Source organism: Pseudopipra pipra, chromosome 29, assembly GCF_036250125.1.
Source record: "Pseudopipra pipra isolate bDixPip1 chromosome 29, bDixPip1.hap1, whole genome shotgun sequence".
NCBI lineage: Eukaryota > Metazoa > Chordata > Aves > Passeriformes > Pipridae > Pseudopipra > Pseudopipra pipra.
This window is the reverse complement of record NC_087577.1, coordinates 1,468,366-1,485,382: the sequence shown is the minus strand read 5'-3', so window position 1 is coordinate 1,485,382 and position 17,017 is coordinate 1,468,366. Positions and strand designations below refer to the sequence as shown.

Sequence of the window (17,017 nt, the reverse complement as noted above, 5' to 3'; positions counted from 1 at the left end):
TGGGGATGTCGCTCCCCCCCGGCGCTTTCCGAGGTGGGGGGGGATGCCCGGAGCGCCGCCCCCGCCGGCGGGGCGGGGACCGGGCGGCTCCCGGCGGGCGGTGGCGGGGCCGCGGCTCCTCCCTCACTCCCGCAGCCGCATTCGCCGCCGCAGCGCCGAGGTGAGCGGGGCCGGGGCCGGGGATGGAGCCGGGATGGAGCGGGGGATGGGGACGGAGGGGGATGGGGACGGAGGGGGATGGGGCGGCCGCGCCCCGGAGCGCCGCTCCCTATCCCCGGGGCCGAGGGATGCTCAAGGCCCTGGATGCTCGGGGCCCTGGATGCTCGGGGCCCTGGATGCTCGGGGCCCTGGATGCTCGGAGCGGGCGGATGCTCGAGGACGGCGGATGCCCGGAGCCGCCCGCCCGCGGTCTCCGCTGCCCGTTCGCTGCCCGCGGCCTCCGGCAGGTGCCCGGGGCCGGGTTCTCTCCCGGTAGGGCCGTGCCCGGCGGTTCCGCGGCGGTTCCCGGAGCCGAGGTCGCCCCAGCCCTCGCGTGCCCGCGGTGCCACCGCCCCCGGCCGGGACCCCCCACCCCGCCACGCCGAGGCTCCAAGGGCATTTTCTCCTTGACGGCATCTCCGAGATGCTCCCGACCCTCTGGAGGGAATCCAGCCCTGGAGCAGCCAGAGCTGCCCGGGATCACGCCCGGGCCATGCTCCAGGGACCAGCGGCCGGCTGCAGCTCCTGCCCGGCTGCAGAGCCCTGAGACCCGTGGGAAGCCACGGGGCAGCCCCTGTCTGGGGCCACATCCCCGTCTCTGACCCTCCCAGACCCCAAGCTGGGCCCTGCCACAAGGTCACTGCTGTCCCTCTCGCCCTGGCCGTGCGTCTCCAGGTTTGTGCCACTGCATTTTCCCCTGACCTGGAGGGTGTTTGGTGCTTCCAGGGAGCTGGATGGTCTGAAGACAGAAGCTGTGGGGCTCTCCAGGGAGCCCCTGCACTCCCAGCAAGGCAGCATCATGCTGGCTCCAAAGAAAGGCCTCCTGTGCAACCTCAACCACATCCACCTGCAGCACATCTCGCTAGGCCTGCACCTCTCCCGGCACCCCGAGCTCCAGGACACAGACGGTCCCACGGGTGGGGGAGAGCAGACCGGCTGCAGCCACTGCCCGGAGAACCATGAGCCGGTGGACGCCAATTCCAACAATCCCTCCGTGAAGTGCCGGTGTTGTGAGTCCCACGGCCCGGAGCCGGTGACGCTCGGGCTCCAGAACCAGGCACTGCAAGGGGATTTCCCCTGCCTGCACAGTGGGGGGGAGGAGGAAGAGGAGGAGGTGGCTTCCCCTTGTGATCCCCCTTGTGATTTGGCTTCCTCCTCCTCCTCCTCCTCCTCCTCCTCCTCTGTCAGTAGCTGCTCCGATTTCAGCTTGGATGACTCCCCGGTCTCCGTGTACTGCAAGGGCTTCTCCGTAGAAGAGTGCCAATCCCCTGAAAATAACTCCAGCATCATTCCCATAGAAAATGTCCAGGATGGCGAGTCTCTGGCTGACCAGGGTGGGACGTGTGAGGGAAGAGATGCCAACCACAACTCCCCGGTGCTCCGGACACCCAGGAGGAGCCCGGACAGCCTCTGCAGCACCAGCTCGCTCGACTCCCGCTGCGACGAGCCCTCTCCCGGCACAGCAGCACAGGAGACCACCAGCCCCTGTGCTGACCTCGACCCCAACTGCAACCCCCTCCCCGAGCCCGATGCTGCGCCTCCAGCACCGCCCGTGCCGGAACGCCGGGATCCCGGGATGCCGAGCGGTGCCCCGGAGCCGCGGCCCCGGGCTGGGGGTGTCCCCCCTCCCGTGCCCCCCCGGCCCCGGCGGAGGATGCAGATGCTCAGCGGGCACCGAGCGGAGCAGCCGCGGCCGGCGGAGCCCGAGCCCGGCTCGGGTGAGCTCTGCAGAGACGCGGCCCCGAAGACCATCACCTCCTTCCACGAGCTGGCCCAGAGGAGGAAGAGGAACGCGGCCGGGCCCGCGCTGGCTCAGGCCAGGGCTGACCGCAGCGACTGGCTCATCGTGTTCTCTCCCGACACGGAGCTGCCCCCGCCCAGCGAGCTCCTCTCCAGCACCGCGGGCCAGGAGCCGGCACGGCCCCAGCCCCAGCCCCCGCGGGACGGGCCAGCCAGGCCTCCCGGCCCCCGGCAGAGAGAGGTGACGACGTTCAAGGAGCTGCGGTCCCGCAGTGCCGCCAGGCAGCCCAAGGGCCAGCGGGCAGAGCAGGCCCAGCGACCCCCCGCGCCCCCGGGGACGGCCCCCGGCTGGGGACCCCCCGCGCCCCCGGGGGGACCGGTGCTGGCCCCCACCGACGGCCACCAGCTGAGGAGGAGACCCCGGCCCAGCCTGCAGCCCATCGCCGAGGGGCAGCCGGGGGATGTGGAGGAGGGGGGGCTGCCCCCGGGGCAGAAGGGACCGGGTGCTGCCCTGGTCCGGAGGCTCGGGGGTCCCGGCAGAGCTCCCGCCGTGCCGGGGGCGGCCCAGAGAGAAGACGAGACCTGCACGGGGGGTGAGTCTGAGTCCCTCCGGGCTGGGTCGGGGGGTGTCTGCCGGAGGGGCGATGGGGGCGATCCCGGGGGGCTCCGGGCCGGGCACGGCCGGGGTCACCGCTTCCCTACGCGCGGGGGTCCCTCCGCATCCCCGGCGCGCTCGGCGGGACGCGGCCCGGGAGGTGCCGGGGCTGCCCCGGAGCGGCCCCGCTCCGCCCCGCGGCTCCCAGCGCCCTTCCTCCGCCGCGGGCCCGGCCCCGCCGCCCGGCCCGGCCCCGCCGCCCTTCGCCCGCCGCCGGCCCCGGGGCTCCATGAGCCGGAGCGACCCGGGCCCCGCCGCCGTCCCCGCTCCTCCCCCGGCCCCGGGCAGCGCTCCCGCAGCGGCCCCGCCTGACCCCGCCGCCCCGCTGTCTCCAGCCAGGCCCGAGCCGCCCAACCCTGGAGCCGCCGCTGGAGCCGCCGCTGGAGCCGCCTGGCCCGGCGGGGGCAGCGCCGAGGGGCCCCACGGGGAGCACACGAAAGGTACCGGGGGACGCGGCTGCGGGGCCGCCCGTCCCGGGGCGGGTCCTGCCCGGAGCCTCGGCGGGGCCGGGCAGGGATGGACAGAACGGGGGGGGGGAGGAGGGGAAGGACGGGACCCCCGGGGCTGCGAGGGGCCCGGACACCCGCCGCGCTGAGCTGGGGCAGGGACAGGCAGGGACAGGCAGGCAGGGACAGCGCAGGGACAGGCAGCGCTTCCTGCACCAGGCCCGGCCCAGCCCGCCCCCGGTGGGCCGGAGGACACGGGTGGGGCCGCCCGCGACCGTGTCCCCCGTGGGGACGGCGGGTCCCTCGTCCCCGTCCCGTGCCCGGTGGGTCCCGCCGCGCTGACCCCTCCGTCCATCCCTCCCTCTGCCCGCAGCGCTGCTGGTCGCCGTCAGCTCCGCCGTGGACAAGGTGATCGCCCACTTCAGCACCGCACGGAACCTGGTGCAGAAGGTGAGGGGCTGGGCTGGGCAGGAGGGGCTTTGGGAGCCCCCGAGGGAGGGATCCCCCCCATCCCTCCCCTCTCCCTGTGCCTCCCCACCTCAGGCCCAGCTGGGAGACAGCCGGCTCAGCCCCGACGTGGGGTACCTGCTGCTGCACACCCTGTGCCCTGCCCTCTACGCCCTGGTGGAGGACGGGCTGAAGCCGTTCCAGAAGGATGTTATCACAGGCCAGAGGAAAAACTCCCCCTGGAGCGTGGTGGAAGCCTCTGTGAAGACAGGTGGGGGTGAGGTCGGTGGCACCTGGGGGTGCCTGGAGTCCTGTTCCAGCCCGGGCTGGGGGAGTGTGTGCCCCGAGCAGTGACTGTCCCTGCTCTGCACCCCACAGGCCCCAACACCCGCTCCCTGCACTCCCTGTGCTGGCACGTGGCCGGGCTGGCCCCGCTCAGCAGCACCAGGCAGAAGTTCCACGCCTTCATCCTTGGCCTTTTGAAGTGAGTGTTGATCCCCCACTCTGACCCTGCTGCCGTGGCAGGTTGGAACAGTTACCAAGGGCTCTAATTTGGGTTCCCTTTGTCTTATTTAGCATTAAACAGCTGGAGCTGTGGATCTCTCACCTGCAGAAGAGCCCAGGTAAGGACACAGTGCCCGTGAGCTCCCCATCCAAGCCCTCCCACACCTACCAGGCTGAGAATCCCACACTGGGGTTGGGGTTTCTGTAGTGGATCAGGGGATCAGGGATCATAGCTGGGGGTTCCATGCTCTGCTGGGGTTTCCACAATGGATCAGGGCATCATTTTCCATGGAGCATCTTGAGCACAGAAGGTGGTCTGACTGACTGGGACATCCCAGCTGGCTCTGGGAAGGGGGGTGGCAAGGACAGGTCGTTCTGCCCCTGCCCAGCCCGTCCTTGTCTCCCAGGTGTGATCTCCGTGCTCTACTCACCCACGGCCTTCTTCGCCCTGAGCCAAGGCCCCCTTCCCCACCTCGCCGACGAACTGCTGCTGCTCATCCAGCCCCTCTCGGTGCTGACCTTCCACCTGGACCTGCTCTTTGAGCACCACCACCTCTCCGTGGACGTCCGGCCCTTGTCCCGGCGGTTGGAGTCGCCACTGTCCCCTCCCCATCACCCCGTTCCCGCTCGGGGGGCAGCGTCTCCGGAGGGCCGGGGCGGCGCTGCCGGGAACAGCCTGGAAGATGAGACCCCCCCCGACGCCCTGGGGAGGGTGGGGGGTGCAGGGGGCAGCACGAGGGCCCGGCCCCAAGCGACCATGGGTGGGCTGGTCCCTGCCCCCCCGGTGGGGGCTGCCCTGCACCAAACCCTGCAGCACGTGCTGCGCTGGGGGGACCAGCTCAGCCGCGCTTTGCGGGGAGCTGAGGGACCCCCGCAGAGCCACGGGCCCGAGGAGGGCTCTGGGGGCACCGGGACCGGCCTCAGTGGCTGGTGGGGCCAGCTGAGCCAGTCCTCCAGGATTTACAGTGCTCCCAGCAAGGAGAAGTTCCCCTTGGTGTGGTGGACGAAGCTGCGGGGGAGCGCGGGGGATCCCAGCCCCGGCCAGGCTGCGCAATCCCAAACGCTCCTGAGCGAGGCTGGAGGGACAGAGCTGCAGCTCCTACAGACCAAAGCTGTCCCTGAACGCTCCGGCCCAAAGCCCAGCAGCAGCACTGACACCTCGGGGACCTCTTCCCCTGAAGACCTCGTCCTGCCCACCGGAGCTGGAGCACCCAAGCTGGATGATCCCACTGCTGGAGAGAAGCTCCTGGATCTTTCCCCAGAGCCTCGTGCCAACGGGAACCCGGCAGCACCTTCTGGCCCAGGGTTGGGTGGTCCTGGTCCTGACAAGGGCAGCTGGCTGGGCCGGCTCTTTGGAGCCACCAGCCCCTCATCCAGGAGCTTCCCCCCCAGTCCTGACACCGTCTTGGCCAGGTCCAGGTAAGACCCAGCTTGGGCAGGCAGAGGTGGGAAGTGGTGTTTGCTGAGGAAAGGTTTCTGTCCCATGGAGAGCTCCCCACCGGCCTCTCAGGGGTCTTTTACTGCCCCTTGTCCCGGGTTTGTGCTCCTGGGATTAGGGAGTGTCCCAAGTGCTGCTGCCATTGCTCCCAGTCCTGTGGAGCAGAAGCAGCTCCTGGCGGTGCTTTATTGGGTCCTTCCCCGCCCCAGATCAGCAGAACAGTCTGAGCAGGGCTGTCCAGGATGGAAAAGCTCCCAGGTGAGCTTGTGGCTGCCTTTGCTTTGTGGCAGGAGACCGTCCCACTGGCTGTCCCCCAGCCCTCGGGTCCTGGCCGGGGTGGTGAAGGGGCTGGCGCCCGACAGGACCCGCGCTCAGGAACAGCCGGAGAGGAGCACGGCCCCCCCTCCCCAGGCCCAGAGGTGAGGCAGGACATGGTTGTATCCAGGGCTGGGAAGCTGGTGGTGGGTTTTTCGGGGGGGGGGGGAGCCAGGGCTGCTCCCGGACAGGGCCTGGGGGTCCCACACAAGGTCTGGGGGTCCCACACATCTCCCTAAGTGAAAGGCACCACTCCACGTCACCCACTCTGTTCCTGCACCCCCCGAGGATCCCCATCCCGTGGCTCTGCCCACCTGGGATCGGTTGTTTTTCCCAGATATTTTTGTGGGGAATTTTTTAGCGTTTTCCCGTGGATTTTGTGGATTCGTGGCAGCTCGTTTGGGGCAACCCTGTGGCAGCTCTGGCCGGGTCATGGCAGGTCAGAACAGCAGCAGTGCTGTGTCCGAGAGAGCAGGGCGGGTGTGTGGCCACCCCAAACCGTGTTTGGCTGCTTCCCTCCTCCCCAGCCCTCGCTGGCCCTGGCCCTGATGTCCCCACCCCCTCTGCCCCAGAGCTGCTCCCACTCTGCTCCCCATCCCGGGGTCTGCTTGGCAGGACATCCTTGCTCAGATCCCTCTTCAGGTGGCACCTCTGCCTAAGGAGGGGGTCACCAGCTCCTCACATGAGCATCAACCCCCCCCCCCCCCGAATGCTGTGGGAGCCCTGGGGGTCCTCGGGGTCCCTGGGGAGGCGAGTCCCCGATGGTGATTGTGGTGCAGGGCAGTTCGGGCACTGTGCGACCACACGGGCACTGCCGACGGGCACCTGAGCTTCCAAAAAGGGGACATCCTGCAGCTGCTCTCCACCGTGGATGAAGACTGGATCCGCTGCTGCCATGGAAACAGCACCGGCCTCGTTCCTGTTGGTTACACGTCCCTGATTTTGTGAGGAGGCGGAGGAGACCCGAGGAAGCGGCTGAGCTTGGCGGAGCGGGGAAGGGACGCCTCCTGCCGCGGCTTCACCACTTCCAGGGCTTTGTCACCTTCGGGGCTTCACCTCCTCTGGGGCTTCACCACCCCCGGGGCTGGCGGCTCCCAGGGGACCCGGCCCTGTGCCCGTCCCTGCTGCTCCTCCGCATGACGTCCCGTCTGCCGGCACCGCTCCGGGCCCCTCCTCGGGAACTGGCTCACGGTTCCTCAGCTGCTGCCCACGCCTGTGCCAGGCCGGGGACGAGCCCTGTCCCTGCCTGGGCACTCACAGCCCTGTGTGTTATCTCCATGCCATCCTGTCTTGCCTCTGCTGCCACCTCCACGTGTCCCGCTCTGCCCCGGTGGCCCCGGCCGGCCTCGCGCTGCCCCAGCACTCTGTACATAAGTTGTAACCACAGGAATGAGCTTGTTCCACTGGGAAAAGGCTGGAAATAAAGGTTGTGACTCACGTGTCCGCCTGTGTAAATGGATCACTGGGGCTGGGAGGGCTGGGAGCGGCCACGTGGCACATCCCACTGTGGGTGGGCCGGGCTGGCCACGCTGGAGATGCTCCCGTGGGAGCAGCCGGGGGGTGCCAGGGCTGTGCTGGTGCTGGGACAGCAGCCAGGGAGCGTGGGGAGGCCTCACACCCCGGCAGAAGGTGCCCAGGCTCCTCCACAGCGTGGGATGAGGCGACTGCAGCCAGGAATAGTCCTGGAGAAACACTCGCCAGTTTGGCTGCTGGGGAGCAGCCCCACGCACTGGGAGCTGCACAGCGCCGGGAATGGTCCAGGTCGGTTGGTTCGGTTGTTTGTTCAACTTAAACTAATCCTCTCACTGCCACAGGATGTCAGGAGGGGCTGGATGGCTCCGATTTTTATTTTTTTTCGGTTTTTTTTTCATTGCTTGTGATGTCGCCCCAGGACTCACAGTTCGTACCGGGCTCCCCAGTAAAAGGGAGACGTGGCCGAGCCGGGGAGCGCCCGGGGAGGGGCCACACAAGGGCAGCCGCTCGTCCCAGAGGCAGATTTGGGCCTCTGCTCCCTCCCATGGCCAGGAGCCACATTTCACCCCTCTGAGCTCCCATTTGGGTGGCAAAGAGCCGCTGTGTCAGCGCCCGGGCTGGGACCTGCTGTCAGGACAGAGCCGCTCTCCTTTTATTCTGTTCTCCTTCTCACTTCCCTCTCTGGAATTTTTACTCAGACGAGGGACATCATATCCTAATTGGAATGTTACTCGACTCGCCTCGAGGAGGTTTGATTGAAACCCACAGCTGCTCCTGGACTTGGAAATGGGGTCACACCAGGAGGGGAAGGAGCCAGACGGTATTTCTATTTTTTTTTAATTAAACAGCCCTGCAAGGCCTGGCTGAGGCCTCGGGTTTAGAAGGAAGGTGAGTGTAGGGGTCAAGGCCAGCGTTTTCATGGCCATAGAGAGTCAGGCACCAGGATTTATATCCTGGGAACAGAATTTGTGGATTTAATGGTTCCTGTCCCATCCTGTCTGTGGCTGTGCACCCTCCAACCCCACACGGGGACTGTGCTGCCGTTGTCCCTCCTGCCACTTCTGCACCACAGCAGAGCCACTGGTACCAGATTAAATCCTCCAAAGTGCCACCACCCACCCAGCACGTGGGTGTTTGGGAGCTGGGGCAGTGCCTTGGGAGAGTGGGAATTGGAGCTGGAGTGCAGCAGGAGGTCAAGCCAGGGCAAGGACAGACCCTCAGAGCCCTGGGATCGTGGACTCAAAGAATCACAGAATCATTAAGGCTGGAAAACACCTCCAGGATCACCGAGGTGCCCCATCCCCACCTTGTCCCCCAGCCCAGAGCACTCAGTGCCACGTCCACTCCTTCCTTGGACACATCCAGGGGTGGGGACTCCCCCACCTCCCTGGAGCCCAGTCCAATCCTTAACAACCCTTTCCAGGAGGAAATTCCTCCTCATGTCCAACCTGACCCTCCCCTGGCACAGCTGGAGGCCGTTCCCTCTCCTCCTGTCCCTTGTTCCCTGGCAGCAGAGCCTGATTTCCCCCCGGCTCCCCCCTCCTGTCAGGGAATTCCAGAGCCAGAAGGTCCCCCCTGAGCTTCCTTTTCTCCAGGCTGAGCCCCCCCCAGCTCCCTCAGCCCCTCCTGCTGCTCCAGCCCCTTCCCAGCTCTGTTCCCTTCCCTGGACACGCTCCAGCCCCTCCACATCCTCCTTGTCGTGAGGGCCCCAAAACTGCCCCCAGAGTTTGAGGTGCCCGGCACTGCCCTGGCCCTGTGGCCACCGGGGCTGCTCCAGAGGTGCCACTGCCCCCCCTGCCCACCTGGGCTCACGTCCAGCCACTGCCCCCCCTGCCCACCTGGGCTCACGTCCAGCCTCTGTCACCAGCACCTCCAGGGCCTTTCCCAGCTTTCCCAGCCCCTCCTCCCCCAGCCCGGAGCGTTCCCCGGGGTTGTTGTGACCCAAGGGCAGCTCCTGGCCCTTGTCCCTCACCCCGTGGATCCAGCCTGTCCAGATCCATCCCCACCCCACCCACCACGGCAAAGAAAACCCCCCGAGCCAGCCGTAGGAAAAGATTTTTTTTCCATTTAATACTAGACTCTCAGGATTGAGATGCAGGCTTTTTATGCAATTACATCCAATGTTAAAATTGGTAATACATAATTTACAAAGATTAACATCAAAACAATGATCTATTTAGATATGCTTTGTAAAAAGGAAATATATTAGCAGCATTTATTTTCAGCAATCACACAGCCTACACCCATGCAGACTAAGGTTCAGCTCTATTTGCAGTAACGTAGTGCTTCCTGGCTCCGGCGGCGATCCTGGGGACACAACGGGTCTGCTCAGTATTATAAAATAACCGAAAAATAAAAAAAGTCATTAATTTCTACACCAGTAAGAAAAAACAAGTTCTTTTGCACTTACCTAACATTTGATTGTCTAAAAAACATTTCGTTTAGTCTTTCAACAAAAGAAAGATAAAATGACAGAGCTAGTGTCTCGCTTCTGTACGCACTTTATTTTTTTTAATTTTTTTTTTTAAAAACTTTTTTTAGTGTTTAACACCATTGGAGACAATGATTTTTTTTTTTTTTTCTGTTTGAAACTAAATGAGACAACTCGAGGGTCTGGACATGCGATATTCCTACTACACGCACGAGTATTTTATACTCAGGGTTCCTGGTACTGTACAGTGCTTCTCTACAGTAAGAAAATATTCCAAACTATTTTCTTATTTCTTTTTTTTTTTTAATAAAATATTTTTTTTTCTCAAAGGGGTTTTTTTTTCTCCTTTCTTTTTTTTTTCCTTTTTTTTTTCCCTTTTTTTTGCTTTTTTTTTTGCCTTTTTTTTTTCTTATTTTTTTTTTTTTGTTCCTCCTCTTTTGAAATCAACACGTAAAAGTTAATGGAATGAGTCATGTTCCACTAAGAGTAAAATAATTATAATAATAACAAGAATGTACAGTAGGACGAGCTTGGTCCATAAAAAGGAACATGTAACTACGGTATTGCTTTACATCCACGCAGCAGATATATACAACTTGGCACATTAAAAACTGGATTTCTTATAAGAACACCTAAAACAGGACTGTTTATATGCATGTGTACGTCTGAGACAGGAAAGCAAAGCCACGTCCAGGGGCAGCGGGTGCCTCCCACCCCCCATCCCGCCCCGGGGGCTCCGGGATTTTGGGATAACGGGGGTGGGAATGGGGTGGGACCCCTGGCCAGGACGTTCAGCTGTCCACCAGCACACGAGGGTAGTGTTAGCATCGATATATTCTACAGCTCACGACAAACACTCGCTCGGATACTGCCTGACGGGCACGGAGTGAAGGGTTCCTTGGGTTTGTAGTTCTTTTTTTTTTTTTTTTGTCCTTGTTTTTGTCATTTTTTTTTTCCTTTTTTTTTCCTTTTTTTTTTTTTCCTTCCCAACAGGTTTTTTTTTAAATTTGCACAACACACGAGACACACAAGAAAACCACAGCTTATCCAAAAAAGAACCAACGGCAACGGCGGCGTCAGGATCCGACTCGCTTCTCAGAAAACTCCTCTGCAGGAAAAAAAGCGGGGGGGAAAAAAAACCCAAAAGAACGAAAACAACCCCGAAAAAAACCCTCAGGCCCCGCCCCTCCCTCCCCTCCCCCCTGCACAGCCGGTGCCTCATCCCAGCGCTCCTGGTGCCTCATCCCAGCGCTCCTGCCCCGCTCCTCCCTGGCACAGAGCACAGGGCCCGGCCCACGGCGACCCCGGGCTTGCTCTTCTTGGAACTTGTGCAAATCAGGGGCTTTTCTGGGGCAGCCTTTCACTCTGAGCCACTGGGCCTCTCCCCTCCCCTCTGGATTCCCTTCCCTGGCGGTGCTGGTGCAGCCACAGGTCCTCAGTGACCGTGGGGAACACCCCCCTCAGAGTAACTCAGTCCTTTTTTTTCCTCTCACCTCCCCAGTTTTTTCTCTCTCTCTCTTTTTTTTTTTTTTTCAAATTTCTTTTTTTTTTATTATTATTTTTTTGTTTGTTTTTTTCCTCTGAGTGGGAATATCAAGCAAAAAATAAATTAAATTTGACCATCCTGGACAATATAACCACGAGGTTTCCTCAGTACCTAACATCAATACAAGGCACGCCCACCAACACACACACCAAGAGCACTGCAGAGCAGGGCAGGGCGACGCCCCGGCCCCTTTAAGTGCTGCTGTTTGTAGTTCTGTCCGTTCGCTGCCGCCTCCTCCCCCTGGGCCGGCTCGGAGGAGGTCGGGCCGCGGCTCCCGGGGCTCGGCAGCCCCCCAGGTCACAGCCCCCGAGCTGGGGTGGCCCCGCCGTCACTTCCTGAAGCTGCTCTCGGGGATGCTCAGGGTGCGGCGCCGCAGTTTCCTGCCCGATCCCTCCTCCAGCAAGTACGTGACGTCGATGGCTGCAAGGAAACACAGGCCGGGGTGAAAAAGGGGGAGTGGGAATTGCTGCACCAGCGGGAAGGGGGGAAAACACCCCCTGGACCGTCGAGTCCAAGCTGGGACCCATCCCCACCCCGTCCAGCCCTGTCCTGGACACGAGGAGCAGCTTTCCTGTTCCTTTATTCCTGGTTATTTGAGGGGTATTTCCATCCACACTGATATCCAATATCCAAATATGTCCAAAACACCCGAGACTGAATTCAGCCCTTATCCTTGGCTGGACCAGACAACCCCCAAAGACCTCCCAGCCCTGATTATTCATCAGTCCATGACTGTTTGGGCACTGCCAGGACATGGAAGAGACTGGACAGGGCTCATCCCAGGCTTTAAAACTGAAAGCAGAGCACATTTAACCAGAGCACCCACAGCTCAGACAACACCTCCAGCAGGTGCTCAGAACCCAAGGAAAGCTCATAAAAGGTCAAAAGAGACTCTCCAAATTCTCTTCTTTGGCATATCTGTTAGTTCCCCAGTTGTAAACATTTGGAATGATGGGGGGGGTTATTAAAAATATTTATACAAAAATATTATTAAAAATATTATACAAAAATATTATACGAAAATATTATACAAAACAGTGTCAAGTGGTAAGAAACTTCCCTTGGGTTTTACTTGCATTCCTGTTCCTGTGGCTGCAAAAAAACCCCACCTGATTGTTCCTAATGCCCACCAGCAATAAATTAATTAATTTTAAACAAATAAATTTTGTTTAAATAATAAATAAATAAATAAATGAATAAATTTTTAAATAAACCACAATGATTTTACCAACACAGCGCCCAGCGAAGCAAACCCAGACCTGAGCCTGAACTCTCACCGTTTTTCCCTGGGATTTTCTCTAGGAGGTTGAGCAGGATCTGGTTCAGCCTCTCCCTCTGGAGGTGCCTCCTCTCCTCGGGGCTGCAGAGCTGCCTCGTGTCCGAGGGGGCCTCCTCCCCCTTCTTCTCTGCCTCGCAGCCCTCGCTGGGCACCGGCTCCTTGTCGGGCTCCTCGGGGCCGGGCAGCTCCCCTGGCACCTGCTCTGGGGCTCCCAGCACCTCCTCCATCAGGGGCAGAGCGTCCTCCTCTTGGTTTAAGTCTTTGATCTGTGGTTTTGAGCGATCTGATTTCCAGGATGACCTGCAGGAGAAGGGTTTGAAGAGGTTTTTTTCAGACCCTCACCTAAGAGGCCGATTCCCGGCGAGGCCAGGACTGCTCTCTGGAGCTCAGCACTTCCCTCAGTCCCTGCACCCATCACACCCCCAGGCCCCCCCCAGCCTTGTCTGCACCCCACAAACGCAGCTGTGACAAACAAAGGGCTTCTTATTTCCATTTGGGAAGGTTTTTGTCTCCAGAAGCTCAGCCCAGAGCTTACTGGGGCTTTCCTGGAACAGCCACGGCCCTCGGAGGGTGTTTTTACAGCCTCTGACAGACATGGAACAGCACAACTGGGATCTGGGCTCCTCCATGTGGGAAGGAGGAGCCTCCTCTGCTGGGCAGCTCCACACTCAGCTGCTTTTGCTGACTTTCAAATGGCTCCTGTTCTCTTCCTGATGTGCATTATTAAGGAACACTTCTCTAGGCTCTCCCTCCTCCCTTGTTCCCTTTTATCTCTCTGGAAGCTTAGAGAGCTTTAAATAATTTAAACTCGAGGTTTCCACAACCCCCAGGGGAAATGGGCAGGAGGAGAGTGAACACCACAAACAGGATTCTCTCATCTCTTCTCCCCAAACAATCTGGGAGGTGACACTCACCTGCCTCCATTTCTCTTGTAGTTGTCTGGCACATAATGAGGCTGCAACAGCAACAAAGATTGTGGTTAATACCAAAGCAAATTCACAGTGGAAGAAAGTGCTGGTCTATCAAACACTCTGGAAATACCAATGCAGGACACCCTGGGAATGCTGGCGTGTCTCACACATCAGACAACTCCAAAGGAGAAGGAATAATCACGTAATAAGGACAAATCAGAGCCAGACTTACTCGATTTTTCCTATCTTCTAAATAAATTTCAAGCCACAGACCATCATGGTACAAATCCCCTTTGCTTTCTGCACAGCACAAGTTTGGAACCACCTCCAAAGCCACTACAAAAAGCTCTGCTCCAGGGAGAACAGAAGGTTTGCAGATCTCTGTGCTCAGACAGGGCAGTGCTGCCCTGGAGATCATCTCTGAGCTCACCCATCCCCACCCCTTCAGCACCTCTTTGCCTCTCAACTGCAGGTTCTGTTACACTCAGTTTTCTTTCCCAGCTTGCTTTCAAGCCAGCTTTTCCCCCAGACTGTGCATGCTGACAGAATCATGGAATTGTTAAGGTTGGAAAAGCCCTCCAAGATCATCCAGCCCACCCAGTGCCCCATCCCCACCTTGTCCCCCAGCCCAGAGCACTGAGAGCCACGACCAGTCCTTCCTGGGACACCTCCAGGGACGGGGACCCCAAACTCCCTGGGCAGCCCCTTCACCTGACAATCCTTTCTATGAAGAAATTCCTCCTGATGTCCAACCTGACCCTCCCCTGGCACAGCTTGAGGCCGTTTCCTCTCGTCCTGTTGCGGGAGCAGAGGCTGATCCCCACCTACGGGGTCAGCTCCCTTGGGCTCACCAAGCTTCCTTCACCAACACTCAGGGGCTTTCCAAAACCCTGTCCAGCCTTCTAACGACAGGTAAGGGAGCTGAGAGAACCCCCACTCACTGAGAAGTCTCTCTTGGGGGTGAGTTTCTTGGGGAAGTGGTCGAAGGCGTAGGGCTTGGTGCACACGGGGTAGCGGTTGCGGTGGATCTTGTAGAAGAGGTGAGCTGACTTGTCCAGGCGGTAGTCACAGATGTACACATCCTGCTCCTTCACCCCCTTGGGCCTCCCTGGGGGTTCAGGACAAAGCACACAGGAAAGAACAGCCATCAGGTTGAGGGGGAAACACGTGCTTTGCCCCAGCCCAGCGCTGGAGTGTCGGAGTGTCCCCGTTTGCTCTCCTTTGGAACCACAACAGGACATGCTGCTGGTTCAATTCCAGGGGAGAATCCACACACTCTGATCACACAGCAGCCAAACTTCCACAAAAACAATTATCCACTGCCATCACTTTCTCTTCCCTGCCCACCACAATTCCAGCAGTGTTGTCCCTCTTAAAATAGGAATCCCTGTCCTGGGGCAAAGCCACTGTGTGTCCTCAGCAAACATGGCCTCATGGCAAACATGGCCTCATGGCAAACATCCCCCATGGCCTTTGGACAGCAGGATTGTTCCAGTGCATGTCCTGGTTCCTGCTGGAGTAAAGTGAATTTTGCCCCAGTAGCTGGTTCAGCTGTGCCTGGGATGAGGATAATGTTGGTCACACCCTGATGTTTGGTTGGTGCTCAGAAGTTCCTGGCCCAGGCATCACATGGGGACTGTACTGTGCTTCCAGGGGTTTATTCATGGAATCATGGCATGGTTTGGGTTGGAAAGGACTTAAAGACCATCTTGTTCCACCCCCTGCCATGGGCAGGGACAACTTTCACTGTTCCAGGTTGCTCCAAGCTCCATCCAACCTGGCCTTGGACACTCCAGGGATCCAGGGGCAGCCACAGCTTCTCTGGGCAACCTGTGCCAGGGCCTCCCCACCCTCACAGGGAAGAATTTCTTCCCTATATCTAACCTGAATTTCCCCTCATCTAACCTAAATTTCCCCTCTTTCAGTCTGAAGCCATTCCTCCTTGTCCTGTCACTCCAGTTCCTGATGGAGAGTCCCCCTCCAGCTTCCTTGTAGCCACTTCAGGTACTGGATACCTCTCTTTCTTTCTGCAATCTCCCTTTCCATTACTACTCCTGCTATTATTATTATTACATTTTACTTTATTTCAACCAGCTATTCCTATCCCAACCCCTGGGATTTTACCTTTTTCCAGCCCCCCCTCTCATCCCACCGTGGCCGCTCTGAGCTGCCCACGGGGGTTGAACCACGACAGCCCAAATTCCCGGGGCCGTGTCCCGTGTCCTGCCCTCACCCTTGCAGTAGGTGTACAGGTCCAGCACACAGCACGTGCCCACCACGGCCTCCAGGGGGATGATTTCGTAGAGCGGGACCCGGAAGAGCTCGTTGTGGTAGAACTTGCGGGACGGGGAGTGGTGGGTTTCGTGTGGACGGAAATAGTGGTGGCCAAAGGCAAAACGCTCCTCCCTGGGGGGGGAAACAGAAATGAGCCCCTGGTACAACTTCACTTCATGCCCTCCTCCATTCTGAATTGTCTCTCTTGCACTTTGGCAATGACTGTGATGGGAAGGGGAGTCACCCCTGCAGTCCTCTGTGGGTGGGCAGGGCTTTGGTCACAGAAAAGATGGTTCAGATCTGATTGTCCTGCTCATCCCGTGGGATCCTCTGTGTGCCACGGGATGTGAGAGCAGCACAGAGCACGAGACAGACACCCTGGGAGGTTACAGAGCAGCACAATCCCTTTGCTGGTTTGCACATAACAATTTCTGGGGCTCCCTTTGCCTTGTGTCTCATTTCTGTTCCCATCAAACACCCCCGGCGTGGTTTCCATGGGCACAGCACACTGTGGCTGTGACTGACTGTGACTGTGACTGACTGTGCTGCTGTCACAGGCACTGAACCACCTCACAGCTGCCACTGGGAACCCTCAGCCTGCTCCAACACTGAGGAAAGCCCATCAGCTTGTACCTCAAACCTCCAAGCTCCCACAAGCACAAGCAGAGACAGGTGAATCCCCTTTGCACCCACACCACGTGCTCACTCCTGCCTCTTTAAGCCATGACAGGACTTCCATGGAAGCCCTGTGCCCTGACAGGTGGGGTGTGTGGGGGCTGAACTCACTTCTCGTTCTTCCAGAGCTTCTCGATGCGGAAGATGTCAAGTTTGTCCCTGTTGATGTGGGACAGCAGCCGGTACGACTGACGCACGGGGTGCCCGTCGGGGGTCCTGCGGCTGTCCCTCATCAGGTACACACAGTCACCTGGCACAGGGCGAGACAAAACACACACCTGTGAAGGGCTGGGCGTGTTCCCAGCTCTCCAAAACCAGAGGAGCAAATAAAGGTGTCACCAGAACCAACGTGACAGGTCCCTGATGTTGGATTTACAGAACGATGCAAACCCACCGCAGAACCTGCAAAGGCCATGGTGATGTTTCTCACAACAGCTTTACAGGGGAAATACCCATAACTTCCCATGCCCAGACTGAAAACAACCTGTTTTCAGTCAAAATCTACGATGACAGACCAAAGGATATGGAACAAAGTCAGCTGTGGTTAGGAAAATGTGTAGGAATTAGCAGTGGCTTCAATGTTTAAAGAATAAATCTTTGAGAGAGAAGATACTCAGAGGGAAGATTATTATTGAGAAAATAAATCCTGGCCCAACAAGCCCCAAGCCTTTGGTTATTCCAGCAG

The 17,017-nt window shown here is 59.4% G+C and overlaps 2 protein-coding genes across 3 annotated transcripts in view; one reads left to right on the top strand and one right to left on the bottom strand.

Annotated features, from left to right (window-relative positions):
* The first annotated feature begins 81 nt into the window (after positions 1 to 81).
* Positions 82 to 7,184, top strand: RUSC1 (RUN and SH3 domain containing 1). 2 transcript variants are annotated; one of them, XM_064638656.1, is made up of 10 exons: positions 82 to 160; positions 925 to 2,531; positions 2,929 to 3,033; positions 3,413 to 3,489; positions 3,583 to 3,757; positions 3,865 to 3,970; positions 4,063 to 4,109; positions 4,398 to 5,409; positions 5,719 to 5,847; positions 6,528 to 7,184. In XM_064638656.1, the coding sequence occupies exons 2-10, from the start codon at positions 998 to 1,000 to the stop codon at positions 6,616 to 6,618; spliced, it is 3,276 nt and encodes a 1,091-aa protein (XP_064494726.1). In that variant the 5' UTR covers positions 82 to 160; positions 925 to 997; the 3' UTR covers positions 6,619 to 7,184. The 2 variants fall into 2 exon arrangements, with proteins under 2 accessions (XP_064494726.1, XP_064494725.1); XM_064638655.1 differs by having other exon boundaries at positions 85 to 160; positions 6,523 to 7,184.
* Positions 7,185 to 11,184: 4,000 nt separating this feature from the next.
* ASH1L (ASH1 like histone lysine methyltransferase) overlaps positions 11,185 to 17,017 on the bottom strand; it is a 66,756-nt gene continuing 60,923 nt past the window's right edge. The window contains exons 23-28 of the mRNA XM_064638389.1: positions 16,444 to 16,582; positions 15,617 to 15,789; positions 14,325 to 14,491; positions 13,387 to 13,427; positions 12,471 to 12,772; positions 11,185 to 11,613 (exon numbers count right to left, since the gene is read on the bottom strand). Coding sequence (XP_064494459.1) covers positions 11,522 to 11,613; positions 12,471 to 12,772; positions 13,387 to 13,427; positions 14,325 to 14,491; positions 15,617 to 15,789; positions 16,444 to 16,582 — 914 coding nt within the window. The 3' untranslated portion in view covers positions 11,185 to 11,521. The remainder of the gene's footprint in view (positions 11,614 to 12,470; positions 12,773 to 13,386; positions 13,428 to 14,324; positions 14,492 to 15,616; positions 15,790 to 16,443; positions 16,583 to 17,017) is intronic.

Excerpts from the sequence above, each read along its gene's own strand:
- RUSC1 (XM_064638655.1), top strand. The coding sequence starts at position 998 with ATGCTGGCTCCAAAGAAAGGCCTCCTGTGCAACCTCAACCACATCCAC. Across the intron at positions 3,971-4,062 it reads TTCATCCTTGGCCTTTTGAA|CATTAAACAGCTGGAGCTGT; the intron begins GTGAGTGTTGAT and ends TGTCTTATTTAG. Across the intron at positions 4,110-4,397 it reads TCACCTGCAGAAGAGCCCAG|GTGTGATCTCCGTGCTCTAC; the intron begins GTAAGGACACAG and ends CTTGTCTCCCAG.